The sequence below is a fragment of the Lathamus discolor genome, chromosome 2 (genome assembly GCF_037157495.1).
Source record: "Lathamus discolor isolate bLatDis1 chromosome 2, bLatDis1.hap1, whole genome shotgun sequence".
In the NCBI taxonomy this organism is placed as follows: Eukaryota; Metazoa; Chordata; class Aves; order Psittaciformes; family Psittacidae; genus Lathamus; species Lathamus discolor.
In genome coordinates this window covers 109,908,348-109,931,603 of record NC_088885.1, presented here as the reverse complement: position 1 = coordinate 109,931,603, position 23,256 = coordinate 109,908,348, and the positions used below count along the sequence as shown (strand labels likewise).

The 23,256-nt window shown below is 43.5% G+C and overlaps 1 protein-coding gene across 1 annotated transcript in view; it reads left to right on the top strand.

Annotated features, from left to right (window-relative positions):
* The first annotated feature begins 11,483 nt into the window (after positions 1–11,483).
* The window catches only part of EMILIN2 (elastin microfibril interfacer 2), a 32,653-nt gene continuing 20,880 nt past the window's right edge, over positions 11,484–23,256 (top strand). Inside the window, exons 1-2 of the mRNA XM_065668069.1 lie at positions 11,484–11,721; positions 11,888–12,010. Coding sequence (XP_065524141.1) covers positions 11,597–11,721; positions 11,888–12,010 — 248 coding nt within the window. The 5' untranslated portion in view covers positions 11,484–11,596. The remainder of the gene's footprint in view (positions 11,722–11,887; positions 12,011–23,256) is intronic.

Here is a 23,256-nt window from a genome sequence, read left to right as displayed (position 1 = left end):
GTGAGTCGGGCATTAAGAGCTGTCTGTAGATTTAAGGGGCAGCTGAAATATAAACAACCCAGTTACCACAAACTCTATTGAGGTAAAAGAAGGGAAAGTGTCGTTTACTCTACGTTACAGTAAGTAGATAGAAGAGTGAACTACTCTGATTTCATAATTGGATACAGAAGCTAATGAAAGTATTTCTTCCCTTTTAATAAGCCACATAGCAAATGGTGCTTTAAAATAATCTTCACTGCCGACTCCAGAACAGCAACTCGAGAGGACTGCTGAAAGTCAGAAGCAGTTGGATAAAGACAGCAAGTTACTGCAAAGCTCTAGCAATAAAAAATATCAGGAGGCTGGCTTAAGAGTCCGGAGATTTTAAAAGTATACAATTCTTTGTAGTTGCCTTTCTCTTTCTGAGTCTGTAGGATGGTTTTGAGTCAGGTTTTCAAATTACTGTCCATGAAGGAATGCCAGAACTAACTTTTTCTTGCAATACAATCTGAAGTGCTCAAATCACACTGGAATTCCAGGAACTGGAGCTTGAATGGAAAAGCAAAATGGATGAGATGCTGCTGTACTATAAAAAGAAAAAAACAAAGGTAAAGACAAATGAAGCACAATAGTTGCAGAGATTATTTTCGCTGTCTCATTTTTTAAAGAGAAGACTGATGTTAACAAAATACATCCCATGATCTGACAGTGATAAGACATTCCTCTGCCATCAGGATTTCATCGTTGTAACTCATGAAGTCCATTGAACTGATCAGACTTCTCTAGGAATAAGGGTCTTGGGAGCATTCCCACTTTTTCAGGGCAAAAAGAACAACTCATGCATGAGGCAGTAAGTTTTGGCTGTCTCAGCATACAGTCAGGGAGTTATCTAAACTAGCTCTTGTGAGTTATCTAAAAGTAGTCTAAACCTCTTAAATTATACACATTTGATGTTTCTAGACATTTGGCTTACCGTATCTGCTCTGGATAAGGCTGTCATTTTCTGTGAAAGAGAACTGTCCCCAGAATTTGTGCTAAACTTCCACAATATGCTATTTGAGGTAAAATCACCATGTAATCATTTGCAGTGACTTCCTTAACTTCCAATTAGGAAACATCCTAATGTGCTTCAGACCATTTGTTTTTCCTCCAGAGCAGTTTAAAAATATATCTACAGCTACAGCTTCTGTGATGTTATTTCACTATCACTGACAAACTTCAGGGAAAGAGTAGGAATGAGCTGGTGAGACTTACTTACTAATTGAATATTTGCCTTCAAGTGGTAACCTGTCATCAGTAATGTTGGAAAACTGTTCAGACTGAATGTGGAGACTGACAGGAAGTAAGGCAGCACCTCATATCAGACATTGTCCTGTTTCTCTCCAACTAAATTTGGAAGGAGAGAAACGATAGCCAGTTTATTTCTAAAGACCAAGGATGAACGTCAGCTTTTCATTTCTTTCAGGAAGAGCTACATAATGTAGAAAAGACCAAACCTCCCTACCCATCCTCCTCTGCTTTTTTCCCACTGCCTCCCCCTCCATCCCAGCCTCAGCTGGCCTACAACACTTAGTGTGGGTGCTGTTATTACCAGAATACAGGGACTTTCATCTGGCAGTGTTTAACCACTTCCCAAACTGAAACAGGCTATATTAGTTTATGCGCGATAACCACATCTTTATCTACAGATCTTTTCCTGGCTTTAACACTGTTAGTGTAACTAACTGAAGTGGCAAAACTCTCTGCAGAGACCAGGCCTTGGCACAAAACTTGCAGCTGTGTAACACTGAAGACAACAGAGCTCTGGTTTTGTTCATATACTCTAGCATCACTGACGGTACCTATAAAACAACAGGATCCCTTCCTTAATAATCGCTCATCTTGGAGCAGTAATGACCCCACTGTGTTGTTCTGTAAATGGGAATAAAAAGAAAAGCCTAACACACACAGGCACAGAGACTATTAACAGTCCCTGACAGAGTTCATCCTAAAGTTTGGGTTCAATTCTGACCGTCATAAAAAAGTATTTTAAATAACACTCTACAAGCCTGAAATTCTGTGCTCATTAAAGCAAAAGCAAATGCTATAAATAATGCCAGATGCCCTGAACTGAGTCCATGGCTGAGTTCATTCTTGAGCACATGCTGCTGTACAGAAACTTTTCATATCTTAAGTTCTCTTCAGTAAATTCTGAAACTATGAGTTCATTTCACCACTACTGCATACAGTCTTGTTGTTCAGTGAAAGTACTACAGTCATTTGAACCGCTGTCTTTCAGTCCACCATACAGGAAACACACCAGCAACATTCACCATTTTTAACTACTTCTCCCTCAGACATCATCCCTGTAGCCATCGCTCTTCCAAAATGCCATAAAGACACACCCTCTTCTGGCAATGGATATTTCCTTTAAGCAATAAAAGACAAAAAGGATACAAGTCCGTGGCTGCTCAAGAACACTCATCCGTACAGCCTGCAGCAGGAAGGATGCTGAAGTGTAGGACGTGTCTGAAAGAATCGGAGGAAATGGTGTCACCAGGAGGTTTTGCTCTCAGGTGGGAAAAAGGAAATTCAAGACTGAGCTAGACTCATCTATCTCATAGATGCTGAAATCTCTGAGATGTTCTAGAATCTAAATATTTTTCAGTATTTATAAATACCTAAAGGACATAAAGGTGCAGAATGGAAATGTCAGCGGTGAGTTTAAAAACATATTTAAATATTCCTCACTGTCTATGAATTGCAATTAACTTCATGGCTATTGCTCATTAGGAGGCATTTATTGAAACCTACCTATTAATCTCTCCCAGTACTGAAAAGAAGCAATCAATAAGGAATATTGATTAGGAATAATGATAGGCTGAGAAAGTGGGGCTGTTCAGCCTGGAGAAGAGAAGGCTGCATGGAGACCTCACAGTACCTGAAGGGGGCCTATAGGGATGATGGGAGGGACTCTTCATTAGGGACTATAGTGATAAGACAAGGGGTAATGGGTTTAAACTCAAATAGGAAAAGTTCAGGTTGGATATAAGGAAGAAGCTCTTTCCTGTGAGGGTGGTGAGGCACTGGAATGGGTTGCCCAGGGAGGTTGTGAATGCTCCATCCCTGGCAGTGTTCAAGGCCAGGTTGGACAGAGCCTTGTGTGGGATGGTTTAGTGGGAGGTGTCCCTGCCCATGGCAGGGGGGTTGAAACTAGCTGATCTTGAGGTCCTTTCCAACCCTAACTATTCTATGATTCTATGATTCTATAAGGCCATTGTCTGTGGAAAACACTTCTGTACTTCCCCATTCTCCATGGAATGTCCAAGACATGGAATGCCTTTAACCCAGCATGTCTCAAAAAATAGAATATTTGGTTTTCTTTAATTAAACTATTGATTTTTGCCTGCGATTTTTGAGAGAAGGTGGCAGAATGAGGCACACAATGCACACAGGTGTTATCCATCAGAGGTCTGATTTAAACAAATCTTGGGTGCTTAATGTCTACTTGAGATGGACTGTTAACTCTATCAAACTCAGTGCTAGTGAAGTACTTACCTACTTCAAGGATGTGGGCCTTGGCTCGTTTACATTGCCTAAGTGATCAAACCAGAGCACTGTTATCACCAGTTTATTTAATTGCAGCCCTGGGAAATTCAATGCAAACGATAGTTTCCTCTGCATTTCACATTATGACACAACAAGATATGATTTGTCACAATACAATAGTGGAGTTTACAGGTGTGCTGAGAAACTGGCAGTATATCATCTCTTGCCCGAATCTGAGTTGACTATGTTCTCTTTTGAGTATAAGCTATGTGTTCATTTTTATGAATTAGATTGTGATAGCCTTACTATTTATATAGGAAATCCTGCTCCTCTGGTAGGTCTGTGCACACAAAAGTTCCTCATCCTGTATTTGTAGGAGGCTGCCAATGTCCTTCCACACAAAAGCACCTTTGGGACTGCGTAGGTGAGGAAAGGGCCTTGGGGAAGGGTGAAAACAGTGATCTGTTAGAAGGGACTCTTCCCTCCCCGTGTCCCCCCAGTTTTGTATTTCTCATGAGCAATCTCACTAGTTGCAGGCCTAGAGCTGTCATTTCACTTTGCTCACCAGCAGCTGCAGTCATACATTGCAAGCTGTAGTGTTTGTGATTAAGGACAGCCAAATATCATCATCTTCTAGTGAAAATATAAGATTGGAAAAGGCAGATGAAAAAAGAGAATTTGGGTTTGTTCTTGTCTTTTATTTATGTTTGTGCACCTTCAAGCTGCTTAAGTAACCTTAATGAGAATTTAAGGAACAAATAATGAGCAGTACATTCTACCAGGGAAAGAACATGGAGAAACTAGAGAAATTTGCTCAGTGTCCAGATGGCTGAATTAGTAAAATGAATACGCCTATATAAATCCTCTTCTAAAAACACGATGTGACTGCAGAGGGGCATGAAGTATTTGCAGCCATGCTCTTCACCTCATGAGGTCTTACTTAAAGTATTCTTGGCCATTTTGTGTTTGATCAGCTCACTTTGAAACACAAGATTTCTTTAAGAACCCTAAATCTTCTTTACAGTGTGCAAGGTGAGCAGAAGTTAAATTTAACCTGGCTTCTGAATGCAAAATAGGTGAGAGTCAGAAGAAACCAACGGGAGGCTTCCTTAAAGCCCACAGTCTTTTTTTTTCATTTTTTGATGGGGAAATAATTAGCCCAGGAGTTAGTTATTTTTCCAAGGGAGCAAGAACGATGCTACGAATACAGCGTTAGGTCTTATCTGCACCAAGACTTTCCGCCTCCTGTTTTCAGGACAGCTTCTTCTTTTAAGTGGACTTGCTGCATTTTTAATCAATTCTTTGAAATAACCCATCATCTATTATGCCTGAACTGAGATTATAATGTCTGGCCCTGTTGTGGTTAAACTCAGGTACTCTTTTGCTCTGTTCAAACACCAGGAACTTCAGCAAGAGACTGGATAAAGCGATGAAAAAAGAATTTAAGCTCTGGAACCATGTAATTTTCTATCAGGATCAATGTAACTGAAAATCTGTTGACAACTTTGTCCCAAACACTGTGAAGTCATGTGCCACTCCCTTCCTCTCCTTTCCAGCTCATCTCTAAAAAATCTGGAAGCCAAAATCTGACACATTCAATCAGAAATAGGCACATTAAGAAGGGCAGCACACGCCACGGAACTCTGGAAGCTGCTGTGCTCTGAAGGGAAAGACCACACAATAATTAGTGCCCTCAGGTTTATTCCTTATCCTGACTTATAGCATCAGAGGTGAGATATCAAAACCAATATGCCAATTCAATTTCATAACAGGCATGAAAGAAACTCTTTGCAGCAAGGGTAAACGATGTACACAGTTTCAGACTCAGTCTTTTAAGTATGTTTCAACAACGGCCTGCAGGCTTTTTGAAAGGTCTGTGCACAGGTAGTAGATACAGCTTTAGAATCATAGAATAGTTAGGGTTGGAAAGGACCTCAAGATCAGCTAGTTCCAACCCCCCTGCCATGGGCAGGGACAACTCACACTAAACCATCCCACCCAAGGCTTCATCCAACCTGGCCTTGAACACTGCCAGGGATGGAGCATTCACAACCTCCCTGGGCAACCCATTCCAGTGCCTCACCACCCTAACAGGAAAGAATTTCCTCCTTATATCCAGTCTAAACTTCCCCTGTTTAAGTTTTAACCCATTACCCCTTGTCCTGTCACTACAGTCCCTGATGAAGAGTCCCTCCCCAGCATCCCTATAGGCCCCCTTCAGATACTGGAAGGCTGCTATGAGGTCTCCACGCAGCCTTCTCTTCTCCAAGCTGAACAGCCCCAACTTTCTCAGCCTATCTTCATACGGGAGGTGCTCCAGCCCCTGATCATCCTCGTGCCCTCCTCTGGACTTGTTCCAACAGTTCCGTGTCCTTTTTATGTTGAGGACACCAGAACTGCACACAATACTCCAAGTGAGGTCTCACAAGAGCAGAGTAGAGGGGCAGGATCACCTCCTTCGACCTGCTGGTCACACTCCTTTTGATGCAGCCCAGGATACGGTTGGCTTTCTGGGCTGTGAGCGCACACTGAAGCCGGCTCATGTTCATTTTCTCTTTGTTTGAACCAACTTTGTGCTACTGCTGTATGTGCAGGTTAGAGCAGCACTAGCTGTGGAAAGAACAGAAGAGCATTTAGCATCTTCTCTGCTGAAGTAATTTGACAATTCCACCACATCAAAGACAAGCATACACAGACAAAACCTCTTTCCCATACCTCCTCCACCCTTCTACCCTCAACCCATCTGCCAAGAAATGCAATGTTGTCTGATCTTCTTTCCAGTATTCCAACTTCTTCCACCTTTGCTCATGTGTCAGCCAGCCTCAGGCTTTTCACCAAAACATTCTGCAGAGCGCTAAAATGTTTTGTTCTGATTAGCATCCTAAACTCTGATGTCTTCTTTCTGCACAGGCTCTACACTTGCTGTGCTCGGAAGTCCTTGGTAACTCTGTGTAACAGTATGGCATCCAGTCCTGTCACATTATATAGTCAGTAACATGGCAGAGTGTTTATCTTTCCTATGGAAGCAGTGTAGACCTTAATCACTATTTCTTTAGTTATCATGACCATTCAGTACAAAGTAGATAGGACATTCCACAAGTGTGGCACACTTAAGGTTTATGACGCTCCAACACTCAGGAAGATCATTCCTTCTGGTGGGGAATAATGTACATTGATCTTCGCTGTCCCGCCTTGAAGTCTTGAGCAGATTGTAATAGTGCACTCAGATAAGTGTTCCCAGGGACTAGCCTTTGTTTATTTTGTTCTCTAGCCAAAACCATGGCTATGACAATAAAGAGCATCAGTTTCAATACAAACACTTCACGCATACCACAGCTGAGCAATGTTTGGGCTGTTTGTAATTCACTGATTTGGTTTTCTGTTTAAGTAAGTAAACTTAGCGCAAACATTTTCCTTCAAAAGGGAAATAACACCGATAAAGAGAGGCTGGAGTTGCCAGGTTGCTCATCCATGCACTGAAACATCCCTGAGCCTGTTTCACAGAGCTCTTATGACACCACACCATAAGTGCCTAAATAGGCAAATATGGTACTACAGCTAGGTGAATATGTGGCCTGAGCACTGGTCAGAAACACATGGACTCTGCATACTCCATAACTGCTAGTGTGTGGATCTCTTTTGTGGACTTAACAGAATCTTTATAGTTATGGCTCTCCAAAGTGGCTTTCCAGTAAAAAGAAAACCAAAATCTTCTGCTCTCCTTTCTCTCCTTTGCTTATTTACTCGCTCCTTACTAGGGCTTTTACTTTTTCTTTAACTTGTTTACAAATAGTAATGTTATTAACATTTATTATTTACTTCTAATCTGGTCATTAATTTTCATTAAACATTCACAGCTAAATATGTGTCTGGCTGCCTTCAGTGAGGTGACTGCACACCAAATAAAGAATCAAAATCGAAACCTGGCTTTTGCAGTGGGGAATTATTTTTGAAGAGATGTTGCAAAAAAAAGCTCATGATCTGATGTGAGAGGGGAGAAGTTGTCGGACGCCAGTGCTAGGCTTGAATTAGAAATGTTAACACTAATGCAAAGATTACTATGTAGTGACATATACATAAGTGGGACAGAGCTGTATCATGTCTCTGAAAAGCAGTAACAGAGGAGCTCGAACTCCTTTTTCCCCACAGAGTGCTTTTCCTGGTATTCAAACCAGTATGTGTCATACACCTCAGTTCAAGCCTTCCTCTGTTAGCTTGGAGTTTCCTACAGCTTCCTTTCAAACTTTTCTTTGTTACCAGTTTCATCTTTCCAGAGGGACACTGTGACCTGCTTTGACCCATGGACAGAGTTAATACAAATGTAAGCCAGACTATGCACTGGCTGTAGGCTGGCTTTTCACGCCTGATGTCCGGGTTAGAAGCACCTGAAAGACCTTCTGCGTCACAGACAGTATTTCTAGACAAGAGAGCATTTTTATTAAAGAGAAGTGTCAAGAGAGTACAAACACCTTTCTAAATCCACTCACCTCAGGTTATTTTGGCAATTTTTTGAGGAGGTGACCTTGAAGGAAAGGAACCCAGAATTCAAAAAGCAATTTACTGCTGAAATCTGAGCTGCTACATAAGAGGGGTAAACCGCGGGGAGAACACCATTTCCTCTCCAGGCACCACACCATTAGCGACACATTTCTCTTGCAGTTCTGTAGTAACAACTCTGATAATAGTATTTCTATTTATTCTGCCTGCCTGTTTTGTGCATCTTTCTCTGGCTGACCCTTGCATGTGGCCCTAGTTGTTTCCCTATCATTATCCTGTAATGAAGTATGAAAGTGCGGTTGATTTTGGTGCTGAAAATACAGCCAGACTACTTAGTAAAGAAACAAAACCTTAAAACAATTTAAAAGGATTTATGGGCTCACATCTGTGATCTCTGTCTCCCAAGGATGTGTGTGCTGACCTCACCAGTCATTGAAGCCCTCCTCAGTGGAGGAGACTACATGCTCCATTTGGAGGGAGGGGTAGAGAGATGCTTTCCATGCACTGTAAGCATCATCTGTCCTGGGATTTCTGTGAATTTTAGAAATGAGAGGATATAGCACAGAAAAGTAAAGTGTGAGCATTGCTGTCTCCTTGAGAGCATGATTACCTTCATACTTACACTCTGAAATAAAACCCGTTACACCCATAGAAAAAAATGCAGCCATGAGCAGAGCTTGGACCATGTGTTGTGTGCACCTGAGCTGAAGATTCTCCCAGCACAGCCCTGTTTCTGTACTGGCTGTTGTTGAATCAGCTGATATCATAAACCCAGTGTGAATATCAGAGGAGCTGAGATCAGCCCTATGCATCTGCCCAAATTAATTCGTTTCTGTTCAGCTCAATACTTCTCAGCACAAATCATCCTCTGCTGTTAGTCCTTACTGAGCCACCACACAGCCACACATAAAACTCCACTCCCTGCAGCAGTGCTTGCATTCCCACAGTTCCCACAGAGCTCTGGTTTCAGCAAGGAGAAGCGAATGGCCCTGGAGGATTTTGGTTTTCATTGTTATGGTTTATTCTAATTTAAACAAACTCAACAATACGCTGTGCTTTGCAGTGGAAGAAGTCTCACACACCCTTTTAAAGAAATGGCAGCAAAGAGTTCCAAAGTCCTTTCTCATAATATTTACAAAGCGGTTGATCCAGACAGTAAAGGCACAACTCCTGTATGTCAGAAATCAAGAGACTTTCTCACACAGCTCTTGAGCGAACGAACGTGCACAGAGTCCTGAAGTTCCAGGCAACTCCTGACTCATTATCTGCCATATCCATGGGGCAAGCAAAGGCTGTAACCACTCTCCTTCCAACAGAGCACCATGTTATGTCTGAACACACAATTGAGTCTGTGGTTCACAGGTGAGAAGGGTGCCCTCATGACAAAGCAGGTAACATCTGCTTTATCTCCCTTCACGACAATGTAAGGTCAATGTTTTATGTATGGAAACAGAGTTGCTTCATGCTCATTTTGTTTAAATCTGCCTATTAATTTTTGTACTATGCAGTCATCTCAAGCTGGGCATGACCTCAGTCTTTCATTATTTAATGACTTTCCCTTTGTGGGACAACATACAGCTCTTCCATATAGCTCATCACTTTTGGAAAAGGACCAACTTCATGAATTCCTTGACTGGATGAGGAGGAGAAAAAGGAAGAGCGAGCCTTCTTTGTTGCTTTTTAGGGACTGAACTGTAGACTTGCTTTCTTCGGCTGGAGAAACTCCAAATCATTTCTGCCTGCACTACTAATGATGCCTGACTGGCATGCTCTTGCAGATGTAAACAGTGGCACAGCAAATTGTTTAACTTTCGCCTGAAGCATAATTTCCTAGACAGCGAGGTGCTAACCTCTCCAAAGCAGCTGCAGAGGGTTAGGAGGGTGCCATTTTTCCAGCTGAAATGGGACAGTTTGAAGTGACAATCTCATATTTTGCCATTGCTACTTATCCCCAGCAAAGTGTGTCTACACATATGTAATGGGGCACACGTCTCTTGGGGGCAGGAAGCTTTAGTGTGTATTTCCAGTGAAACAATTACTAAAAACCAGTCTGAAAGCATAATTTTGACACCAGCGTTTAAACTTTTAATTCCCTGTCAGACCTGGAGCCTGAGCAAGGCCATCGGGCAAGACCAGCTGTAAGCCTGGCAATGAAACCTGCGTGCTTCATCAGGTCAATGCGGCCGAGAAGTCCAGGCTCAAGACAAGCAGGCTGCTGCTGACAGCAGGGAAAGGGCCCTGCACTGCTGCCTGCTTTGCCCGGGTGTGGCTCTGGGGCCATGGGAGGCCTGGGCAGGGTTGGGAGTGGTCAGACTCAGCAGCAGCAGCAGGCACTGCTCCCAGATCTCCCACCCCACCTCTTCTCCACCCAAGTGCCGCTCTCTCCTTTCCCTTCTGTTCCTTCTGGTAGGAGCAGGCTGATACGGCCTGGCCTCAATGCTTTGTTCAGTTTTGAATCATAGAATCACAGAATGCTTTGGGTTGGAAAAGACCTTAAGGATCATCCAGTTCCAACCCCCCTGCCATGGGCAGGGGGACAGCTTCCGCTAGACCAGGCTGCTCAAAGCCCCATCCAACCTGGCCTTGAACACTGCCAGGGACGGGGCAGACACAGCTTCTCTGGGCAGCCTGGGCCAGGGTCTCAAAGTCCTCACAGTGAAGGTATTTTTCCTAATATCTAATCCAAATCTACCCTCTGTCAGTTTAAAGCCATTCCCCCTTTACCTGACCCCAAAGCACCATCTTCAAAAGAGCTGGAGCTGTGGTGGACAGAGGGGCCTCCCTGTGGTCCAGACCACGGTGGGGCCGACTGCAGACCGGCTCACACGGGCAGGTCACTCAATCAAGGGGCTCAAGTTCGACTTGAACACCCAAGTGTATCTGAATGCCCATTGCTCTCTCTGCCCAGTGAACGTTCTCTGTATGAATAATGGCCTACTGCACAAGGCTTGCAGAGGTGGCCACCAGCAGCCCTTCTAGTCCGAAGGGTTGCGACGTGCCATGGGGCCACACAAGGGAATGCTGACCACCTCAAGGTATGGTGGCAAGCTCACCTAAACCTCCTCACACGCACTAGGAGTCCAACACCACTTGAAGGTGAACTCTGTGCCCCATTTGCCCACGGCTTGCGGGCTGCCCTGTGCCCCAGGACCCCGGGGGAAGGACACAGTACCCTGCGTGCCCCGTTCTCAGCTTGCCAGAGGGAAAACCAGGCTCGGGGGCAGCGGGCGGCCAGCTCGGTCAGCGGGCGGGGAGCGGGGTCTGCCCCCCGGGTACCACCCTCATGGCGGTCGGACGCCATGTGGGGCCGGCGGCTGTCCCTCCGCCTGCGCGCAGCGCTGCTCCTCCTCGGCCGGGGGACTACAGCGGGGCCAGGCGTTTGGGGGTGGAGGAGAGAGGCGCCTCGGCCGGAGGGGGTGCGGAGCCGCCGTGGAGGGCGGAAACGGGGTGGGGGGGATTTGCGTCAGTGAGGGAGCTGGGAGCGGGCGAGGGCGGCCGGGCGGGACGGACGGACGGAGGGACAGACGGACCGAGGAAGCCCGCGGGCAGGCACCCGCCGACCCCACTCGCCGCCGCCGCTGCCTATCGCCCCATGGAGCTGTACCCGGGGCCGGCGGCGCCCTCGGGCTGGGCGCTGCCGCTCCTCCTCGCCCTGGGCGCCGGGCTCAGCCACGCCACGCCGCACCTGCGGTACACCCGGCCGGGCTCCCGCAGCAAGTGAGTACCGCCCGCCCCGGGGGGGAGCTGCGGGAGCCTCTGCCAGCGGCGGGGCGAGCCGGGGCGGGCTGGGGCAGCCGGGGTGCCGCGGCGGGCGGGCTGGGGCGGCGTGTGCTTGCCCTCACGCCGCCGCCCGACCCTGACGGCCGTTGTCTTTTCGCCCCAGGAACTGGTGCGCCTACATAGTGAACAAGAACGTGAGCTGCTCGGTGCTGGACGGGACGGAGAGCTACGTCCAGGCCCAGTACAAGTGTGCCTGGAACCAGTTCCCCTGCCAGCCCACCCTCGTGTAAGTAGCCGAGAAGGCGACCTCGGGCGAGGAAGCGCTTGGCCATCCGCTGCCAAGCCCTGGCGGGGAAGCGATCGCTGTCGCTGCGCTTGGACTGTTCCCGGCACCCCAAAAAGCACCCGACCGGGGCGGGAGGGCACGTACCGCCTCCTGATCCCAGCACGCCCCAAACAAAGCGCTGGGTTTGATTGTGAACATAGGGCTGCCGGAGCTAATTAGAGCCAGATTGAACGCGTTGTTGGTCCGCACACGCAGTGCGCGGCGCGCAGGCGAAGGGGAGCAGCGCTGTCACCCCACTGTGCCGCGCACCGTGGTGGGGCTTGCGCGGTGGTGGTAAGCGCGCAAGCTGCCTGCTGTAGGCGGTGGGAGCGGCAGCACCTGCTGGGGCACGGCTATGCGCCCTGCCCCGGGTTTGGCAGGGTACGGCGGCGCTCAAACCCGGTTTTATAGTTGCTCTGTGCTGCTGGATCGGTGCGTAACCGCGAGGAAGAGCCAGGAAAGCGAGCCAGCACATTTACAATCTGTGTATCCCTGTCAGTTGTCCAGCAAGGAGAGCAGCCAGCGCAGATTTTTACAGGGGGGGTTATACGAAGTTACTGGTCTGATTTTAAGCTTCGTGCTCTTGAGTGTGACCGTGTGGCAGTCCGTAGAGTGACCACCTAGTGTGCTGTGTGAGCCCTGCAGGTACAGCAGGAGTCAGGGAACAGACTAATCTCAGGCAAATCCCCTTTCCTCAGTTTCCCACTTGAGGAGCAGTAATATTTACATGCTTCTTTTTGAAAGCTGTAGGTGATAAGCACTTTCTGAAACCATTTAACTTCCCCCGTAAGTCATCGGAAGGACACCCATAGATTTTTGTTGATTAGGCTTAGAGTTGGGCTAAGATGATGGTGAGGATTCATCTACAACAAAGAATAACTAGCTTTTATTTTGACACGAAATGGTGTGGATGAGACTGGTACTGCTAGGTCCTGGGGGCTACTGGAACAAGACTGCAGGTATCAATGACATTAGGGCCTGTGACTATAGGTGTCAGGCATTTGGCATTCAAATGCACTGCTCTCTTGTTTGTTTGAGTTGTTATTTTTGTTAAAAACACAACTTTTTCTCTATTGAAATATATAAACACTGGAATTTGAGGGAAATAACAAAGGCAGCAGACAGCTGAGTAACACGGTCTTGTGTAATTTCCCTTGTTTCTCTTTGGAGTGTTGAGCTGGCCATTTTGGACTTCTCACTGAGCTTATGGGCTGTGTAATGGGGTGTGCCGTCTGTTGTGCAGAGTCTCATGGAGGAGTGAGGAGTGGTTGAAACTGAGCTGTTTGAACACATAAATCACCGACCATTAAGATAAGGAATCTCAGAGGCAGTAAATTAGGATTTTCTTGGACTATCTGCTGGTAGATAATGAAGAAAGTGGAAAGGCATTGCTTCTAGCCCAGGAAATGCCTGATCCGAGAACTGCTTGAGTGGGTGAGATCTTTGGCAGGAGGCAGATGGGGAAGCCCAGCTTCAGCAGGGGGATGGACTGGATGACCTCCAGAAGTCCCATCCCTTCCAGATGACTCTGTGGTTCTGTGAAATGGCATTGTCTGTCCTTGGTTTCTAAACATCTGGAGTTGGCTGCTGTCAGAGAGAGAATATGGGGCTGAACAGACATTCGGTCTCGCCTGCTGTGGCCAATTTCATGGGGGTTTTTTGTTCTTTTGAGAATGGAATTAGATATTTATCATAAGTCTTTGTTTCCTCAGTTTGACTTTCTTTGGTGAGCATTGCTGTTACTTCTTTCTTCATAGCCGTAATGGCAATTGTAAAATCATTCCTTGTTCTTCACATAAAATACTGTAAGTACCTACCACAGCACCAGCTGATTAATACTGAAAGCAGCTGGAATATTAAAATCTTTACATTGTATTGTGTTCAAAACTCTCTGTGTATAGGCTGTGACTTGCATTTTTCTGTCTGTTGCTGGTATACACCTTTTCTTAGTAGCAGAGCAGGAAAGGAACTAATCCAAAGCATTTGAAATACAGTGTTCAAATGCTGCAAACCCCCAGCTTTAGTCCTGTGAAAAGTATTTCATTCAGTAGGAATAGTGGTCTGAGTAACAAAATGTGCTTATATATATTTATTAGCTAATGTTGACAAAAATAGGACAGGAAAGAGATACAAAAGCAACAAAGAAATAACTGTGAGGACTCTGAAATTATTCTCTTTTTCCTTTATGCACTTACATAGACAAGTTAAAAATGAACTAAATAGTAGATATTCATCAGAATAAACTGCAGTCCCTGTGTAGTCTTCTTTTGATATCCATGGTTCATCTAAGAGTTCATTCTGCTGCACACAGTGGAGACAGTGAAATCCAAATCAAACAAAGAGCTTGTTAACTGTATCAGAGATGTATTGGTTTTATTAGTACTTAAGTACTACTAGGGCTTTTTTTATCAGTCAGTGAATTTATTGTTGATCTGATATATTTGAAGACTCAGTTTAATGAGCCCTTCTGATGTTTAGGTTCAGTCTAGGTTATGCATGACAAATTACTTAAATTAAAAAGCTCACTGCATTTTATATGGGAGCATTTCGCTGCCTTAAACATAGAGTTGTACTCTTGACTTCCACATGGTCTTCATATACAAGGGAGTGTATATTGCAGATATGGATTATAGTCAGCACTGATTTTATTGTTTTTAGAAATAGAAACCTCTGGTGATCAAGCCTAAAAATCATATGCGTGCATGAACCCTTTTTACCTACCCTTAGGGGCCATTAAAATAGCATTTGTCTGAAATAAAGCCCCACTGTTGGAATGACTGCACTCTAGGAGTGTTAACTGTAATTTCAGTTTGGCTACAGGGTATACTTCCTGAGATGTTAAGTTGAAATTCAGGAAATTATTACACTTCATTGTTTAGCTGTTTTATAAGTATGTGGGCTTGATTGTGCATTTCCTTGCTGAAAAGTTAGTGAATGCTTTGGCTGATTAAGGTGTCAAGGATAAATGTGAGTTGAAGTGTGGCTGCTTAAGAGATAGGAAGAGAGGGAGCAGAAAGCAAAAGCAGAAAGGCCCTTTGAAGTATGTTCCCTTTGAAGTGTGGGGGGCTCCTGATTTATTTTTCTTAAAACTGTGACTAGCAAAGGAGGGAGGAACTTTTATTAGTGGGTCATTGGACTGAAGGTTACTTACACAAAAATACTGGGGTTTTTCCCACTAAAAAGAGCCTATACGTTTTGAAATTTGAAAGATTGCTTCAAAAACAGGTGATCCCTGCCCACTTCTTTTGTTGTGAATTTCCTTTCTAAGTCTTCTTATGGATGGTTTACTAACTTAATTAGCATTATTAGCAATTTGTAATAGTGCTGTCTGATGGTAAAAGTAAAATGTATTGCTCTTCTGGCTAGTTTATACCCACTCTTTAGGGTTGTGGCTTCTCTTGGACATCCTCTGGTCAATGCTTCAGGGCAGGGTGTTGTCATACCAGTTGCTTGTTTTGCCTCTAGTACTGTAGAGCATGTTGGGACACCTGGCTGTACTGTAGCTGCTCCAGTTTATGGCCCAGCATTTTTGGGCAAAGCCGCTCTCACTAGTAAGGTTTTGATTGTAAAGTCTGAAGTGAACTGAAGTGGGTGAAGCAGAGGGATGTTTTCTGGGTTTCCATCTTTGCTGCAGAACTGCAAATGGGGCTTCCCTGTATGAGGCAGTAAATCAGATAGAAAAAGATTTAGACTGGGAAGAATCTCTGGAGGTCATGTAGTCCCTCCGTAGCCCCCAGTTAGCAATGGAGCCAGCTTCAAAGTTAGATCAGGTTGCTCAGGGACTTGAAGAAAGGATGTTTTGTCAGATCCCCTAAGTCAAGTACCAGCCACCATTAATTCTACTCATGTGAGTAAAGGTATGTGTGTGCTCAAGTGTGTAACAGGTCAGGTCACCTGTCCTTAGCTTGTGGGGTGTGAATTTCATGATATAGTGTGAGTTTCTCATGTTAACATTAATGACCAATGTGTAATAAGCAAACCCATTATTTCACTATGTTGCGCATGCTTAGAAAATGGTCAAGAAAATGATGAATGAATCAATAGCTAGATTAGCAAGCCTCTCCAAATCTCTCATTGAGCAATAATTTCCAACTTCTTGTCATTTAATACTTTCAAATGACCGTAAATAAGCCCACTGCCAAACTAATCACAGTTCTAATCACTGCCAAGAGGAAGATTTAAGGGAGAAGACTGAAATAACTTTAGAGGCTCTTAACAGCTAGTTTTCTGCAATCATAAATATGAGGATAGATGGCTATACTTATGAGTAACACACCACTCTTAGTAAGCAGTGTTCAGTGTTTATTAATAAAATAGTATTGAGTAAAAGTGGAAATTTTATTACCGCAAAAGAATGTATCAGACTTCCAGTTAAATGGCTGCATCGATTTACCATTTTCTGGCAACCCCAGAGCAAGCTGGGTGGAGTACATCAGCCGCAGTCTAGGAACATATAGGAAAACCACATGTAGTTTTCAGCCTTTCAACGCTCCCAAGGTAGTTTTGTCTGAGGCTACTCAGATGCTAGAAATTAAACATACAGACCAGTGTCAGAGTGCTCAGGACGGGGTAGGGTCAAACCTGAGATATTCAAGTTAGCACAGACCAGAGCCTATGCTTGCCACTGGCTTCTAGCAGTGCATATCTCGTAAGGAAAACTTTCAGGATGCACAAAAGCTTGCAGGGGGAGTGAGGACTGTTTTAATGTTCCCCCTCCAAATATCTAGAAAGATCTTCAGGATTTTTTTTATTCCCTTAGTGTATTTTGTATGAAGGAGAATTTCTTTGTACAGGCTCCAGCTAGCTGACTGCATAGGGAGGCTAGCCTAAGGGGTTGTGCATTGAAAACAGTGAGGGAACTTGAAAACCTTCAGAGCATACTTCAGTTTCCTGGAGTGCTTGTTTGAAAAGATTGGAGCGCCTGCTGGGTGTGGTAAACTTTCCTGGCTGCCTCCTTGAGCTTCAAATTGTGCATCTCTGCCTCCAGAGTCTTTCTTCTCTGTGAAGCAGACAGGGACGTTTCATTGCACACATCGCTTGAGTTTGTTCCAGTAATTAAAAAACATAGAAAAATCACAAACTGCTCCACAGTTCACATTAACGCAAATAATGTGAGTTTTTATGCTTTTCCGGCTTGAGAAACTAAGCGTGGAAATGTTGCCAAAACAAGTTGTTATTTTTAGGGAGCTGCTGACCTGTTTAAAGCCTGTTTTGTCATGAATCACCCAAATAATCAAGGAACATTTTGCACCTTTAGAAAGTGGGCAGTGCCAGGTTTACACATTGTAGATTATTGCCCCTGTCTGACTTCTTTGCATTCACATCTCACCTTTTCTCTCCTTTCTGGTTCATTTTTGATCTGATGTCTTGAAAAGTATCAGCTCTCGAAACAATGGTGCAATTTATTCTGAAAGCTGGGGTGCCAGTTAATCCCACCGGTTAGCTCTTGCAATCATGAAAGTATTGGTTATCTATTTTATCTGTGTATGTTTTCAAATAATATGTCAGCAGTAGCTCTTTCTTGGAATGATCCTAGAAATAAGCTTATTTAATGGGCAGAGAACCAGAAGAAATACTACTGGAAGCTCCCTTTTTCAGAAAGCTTTATTAGGAGCTGCACTTGTGCTTGACCTTTCCACTGCTGTAAGGTGAGAAACTTGGTCCGTGCTGCTAGAAGAGGCAGGTGAAGGTGTTGCTATGTATTGCAGAGTTGCTGCTGTTCCATCACTGTTAGACTACATCATACTGCTGCTCTACAAAATTATTCTGAAATCCTATTGAATGGACTCTGTTTCCAAGGTTCTTCAATCCCGTTTTATTTAGTGGAGTTTTAGCAGCTTACTGTTGGTCTGTCCACATGTGGATGACTGTCATAGGCTTATCTTGTGTGATAACCATCTATGATAATTTAAGATTGTAAATCCCACTGATGAAGCTGTGCTTTAAGCCTTGCCACAGGCTGGTTGTGGCTCCAAGTTACAGAAGTGCATCCCACGTCTTGGTTTCTCTCCTCATAAGAAGACGCTTAGCTAGTGTTCAGGAGTGGTAATTCATTAACAGTAGGAGTATTAAAATTTTAAACCTGAAAGATATTTTTTTGGCATTTCCTACTGGACTTCAGCTGTCAGCTTTTAAAAAATAAAATCCTTGGCAGCTGGGAGAGAGGGAGGTAGAGAGAGAGAGATAGATCGATAGGTGTGTAAGTGTGTATGTATATACAACAACTAGAAATAAGTAGTATGAGACATGGGCCATGTTTCAGAGTTTCTTCTTTTCAAGAAGAAACACTTCTCTCCCAAGAGAGAAAATTGTGTTTTGAATCCCATTTTTTTTGATGGAAGAATTCTATCTGAGATGAGTGGCATCAAAATTCACTGCGTAAATAATGAACAATGTCACTTCTGGAGATTTTGAACGGAGGCATAAGTGAAACCCTGTGGTGTTGTCTGAGAAGAGTTGAACGTTTTTGTCTTCTCTGAGTTCCTGTAATCTTCTGCCCCTCTTACTGAAAAAAAACCACCAAACCAACCCAAAACCAAAACCAACCAAACCAAACTAACAAAAAACCCCGAAAACCAAACCCCAACACAAAACCAAAAATAACAAACTCTGCAGTAAAATTCAGCCAGATTCCCTTAGATATATTGAACTAATGTTCATCATCAAAGAGAGACCAAGCTGTACTGAGCTACTTTGGGCACTATGATTCTCTGCTCCTTCCCTGGCACCGATAGATGAGGGGACAGTGTTCTTCAGGGGTAGAGGAAAGCAACTTTTTTCCTGCTGTCCTGAGAGTTATATGCTGGGGATGTAGCAGGAGGGAGGAATACAATCGCCTGTGCCAGGTCTCTTCCCCCTAGTAATTTCTTCCATACAGTAGACAATATCTGCTCCCATCGTGCTTCCTAGGTGGTGTGTAGGCACAGAACAAACAATAAACACTGGAAAAAGTCTCTAATGCTCATTCCTAAGTTATGACACATTCAGTAGAATTACGGTGCTGATAGTCTGATATTAAAGCACTCTTTGCACTGACCTGGATGGGTGATCTCTTGGTTGTGTACACAACAGGCAGTTGTGTTCCTACAGATGCATAGTGCTTAGTCTTGTTCTCTTGCTTTCCTTCACTCCCTGTTAATGCTTTTGGCCAGTAGCAGGATTTAGCTCAGAACAGATCTGGTGCAAATGCTGGCCATACTATACATTAGTGCAGACTTTGCTAAAAGCACGCTTATGTGCCTGTGAGAGCCCAGAAAAGCTGATCCTTCTTGGTAGTATGTGCTAATGGAGGTCATCATACCTTTATGTATGCCACAGGGGTGCCTCAGAATTGTGTTTTTCCCAGTGCAAACAATATTAAAACACTGTGCTTGGTTTTGGTAATGTGTATTAGAGCCTGATTATTATGTTATATAAAGACCTGACCATAGCCTTTTGGGAACTTCAGTTGAGATGGCTGTGGCTGGGCCAGATATAGGGCTAGCAGGTAAAGTCAGTGGCATTTTTGGGAAGAAAAAGTATTTCCCAGACCGCAATGCCTGCAAACACATGTACTGATACTCTTTATGCAAATTTTGGAAAGCAAAAATGCCAGCTAAAGGAAGATTAGAAGTGGGAAGATGAGACTTTCTTAAGTCTATCTGTAGGAAGCAGCTTATGTGTCTGAAATGTTAGATCAAAATCAAAAAAACAGTTTGGAATTCACTAGGGCTCTTTTTAGATGGATTTTTTGCTGCAGCATGTAATTGGGATTTATTACTGGTTCCACAGTTTGCTTTCACTGAACACTTAGACTTCTGAAGCACAGCGCAGTGATGTCCTGCATGCTCTTCAGGTAACTGGGTAGATATAATGACTTTAGGATGAGATGCGGCCCTGTTTTGACTCTACTGGCTGTACTGACTATGTTTCTGTTGGCCATAATGGAAATACAGACAACTAGTGCCTATCCATACCTACACAGTAGGCACCTGAAATTGAAGTGTCCTGAAACTCATTGCTAGAAACAATCACCAGAAGTCTCCCCGATTTCAGTAGAACTGGGATTTCTGCTGTCATTTATAGAGGTTGGAATTAGGCCTGTACTCTTGGGAAACAGAAAACTTGGGATCAACAGGTTCTAATTTAGTAACTGTGTAGTATAAATGGCCAACAGGTTTATTTTCAGTGCAAGTCTTTGCAGCCTATAGAATAAAAAGTGTTTGGTCAAAACATGACTGCATTTAGTTACGTCTTCTAGGTAGTATTTTGTGGGGTGTGCTGCTTCAGCACTCCCATTGCAATATACTGAAGATTTGGATGTCTGGGACATGCAAGAGCCGACTATGTAATTTACAAAGAATGGATCCAGAGTGGTTAGAGCAATAAACAGTGATGATCTGTTATCTTCTACTCAATAAGCCTGTGATTTGCAGGCTGCTGAAGTTACGGACCTGTTCTAGTGACTATGGAATTTTGGACCAACTCTGAAGTTTTGTGCTCAGAATAAGCATCTTATACACTGCTTGTGTAAAAACATGCTGATTCTGCAGTCCCTTGCTCACAGTGAGGATGTGGTGGCACTTATCTCCTTGCATTGCCTAAAAGGTGGAATGTTAATATCTAGTTACAGAACTGAGCCATATGTTTTCCCACCAATTTTGTCCAAATGTTTCTGATTTGTTTTATCGCTATTAGGTGACATTCCAAATATCAGTGCTAACTGCTTCCTTCTGTGGTTTAGCACAAGAAATTTATAGCTCATTGCCTAGTCAAAATGTCTAGCATTTGCAGCAAACATGTATTTTTAATTAAGCATTTTCCTAAGAAAAGACTTTTCTTTCAAAAAGGAGAAATATTTGAACACTATTTCCATGCTATACAACTTTATTTGAGCTGTGAAATACTTGGATATTAAGTGGACATATGCATAACGTTCTGAATGTGTTTTCTTGTTTGATTGCCATGTTGAATTCGTGGTGAAGGTAGTAGGTGTTGGTAGTTGTAGGCCTGTTGTGGAAAGATTCCTAAAACCCAGCTGTTCTTATTTTCTCTGGTGCAAGGAAAGGTTAGACTGTTAAAATCACCCTTTATTCATGCATTCTAAAAAAATGATTTCATTTGTAGTATTTGTGAACCCTTTTGACCAAATTGCATCACTGGGAAACTGTAAAGTTTCACACCTACAAGGTAAAAAGATGTGAAACTTTGGTATGTTATGTTTTGTGTGTTTGTACTTGTATGCAACATGTTTGCTGTGACTGAGTGAGCAGTTGAATCCAGAATACTGCAAATGTATATAAAGACATGTCTGGTTTGTATATTCTAGTAGCTCCCACTCCTATATCATTAAAACATGTAGAATGACAGATTATTCTCAGGATGCGGTCCCTAGCAGAACTTTCTGGTTTGTTTTGTTAGAAGTGTAACCAAGAATGTAACTGCGTTCACTGCTGATAGACTGTTACATCCTGGCAAGATCCTGGAGGTCTCCAGCCTTCCACAGAAATCCATTGAGTCAGAGAAGTTCTGCCTTTAAAAAACTGGTGTGATTGAGAAGCTGGATGCATGCTGGTGACTGCCAGTTATGAGTGCATCTGGGTCTTGCTGGCACAGTGACACCATTCCTTGCATGAGCAGCATCCACAGCTGTGTGTGAAGCCTGTCATCAGCACAGAAGCTGTAGCTGTGAAGCTGTGATAATTAAGGAACTTCTATGTGACTGGATTCAAATTAGAAAAGTGTTAGGATAAGTTCCTCGTGCCCAACCTTACGTAATTAGCTTTGCTGAAGTAAATGGGACTAGTTGTGTGATCCATTCAGCTGGACTGGCAGTAGAGAGGAGCAGTAGTTCTTGGTAAGTAAATCCCAGTTTAATTTATGAGCCATCCATGAGCATAGCTGTCCTGTGACCACAGTTCAAGATGTAAAATGTGAAAGCTGTTCTGCATCCAGATTTTGAAGCATTTTGATTCTAGCTTAATTTTTCTCCAAGAGAAATGTGGTTTAGGGTTCAGGTTGGTCTGCATTTGATGTGCCATAGCTGAAATCAAAACAGATCCAATTCATGTACTTGCTTGAGCTCTCAGACTTGAAAGAATTTGTAAGGAATAGACTGCTACAACATTTCTAAAGTTGTAGATGCATTCTCTTCATACTTTGTAACTTAGAACGGGAGAATTCTTCTGCATTTCAAATAATTTTTGTATTAAATCATATTAAAACATTTTGTGCGAGGTGTCCCTGCCCATGGCAGGGTGGCTGGAACTAGATGATCTTAAGGTCCTTTCCAAACCTAACTATTCTATGGTTCTATTTTACGCTCTTTAGGATCGTGAAATTATGAAATGATGAAATGAAGAGTGAGAACGTCAGGCTTGCTTATTTTGTAAGGTGGAGTTTGGAAAAGTTTTATAATTTGCCCATACGGAAAATACTAAGCTTGATGTCTTTTAATTTGTTGATAATTCTTCTTTTGCATTTGGTTATATCATCTGAAGGTGTCTATATTGATGAATGTGACTATAGAGAAGGTATAAAAAGAATGGCAGAAACAGTACAAGGAAAAACCTCCTGCTGTAATTTGAGTATGGATGTGCACAATTTGCATAAAAGTGTTTCTTGCTCCTTTTATAAAATGTTCCAGCTGTATTCTTAAAACCTTGTTAGGGAAACATGGAGAAGCATAACGGTGTTTGAAGAGAATCGAAATACGGTAATTTTCAGGGAGGAGTTTGGCCCTGAAAGTCTAGAGAGGAACGCACACAAAGTTAAGTAATTTATGGAAATCAGAGGAAAGTATGTACAACCATTTCCGGCATGTGAAAATTTATCTGGAAGTTCAAAGTTTGCATTTCAGTAATGTGATGTTGTGAGAGAGCTTGTAATGACTCTCAATACCACTTCCAAACCCTAAAGCATCTAGCTAATCCTTTCAGTCCTCTGACTCTGGCAGCTAGCTGGAAGGAAAGGGATCAAACCCAAATTACCTATACAAGATATGATTTAATACTTTAGCTAAGGGAGAACATAAGGAAGTTCCAGGGTGGCCGGGATGTTGTCCTTCCCAGTGATGCCCTCTACACTGCACTTCTCTACTGAATTTTTAAAGCACTTGACCTTGGGGATGTCTGTGCTTCACATTTGTAAACAGATTCAGCAGATGTTTTAGTGAAAACTGTAAAAGAAACGATGAGCTGGAGTGCAGTTTACTGCTGTTTCATATATAT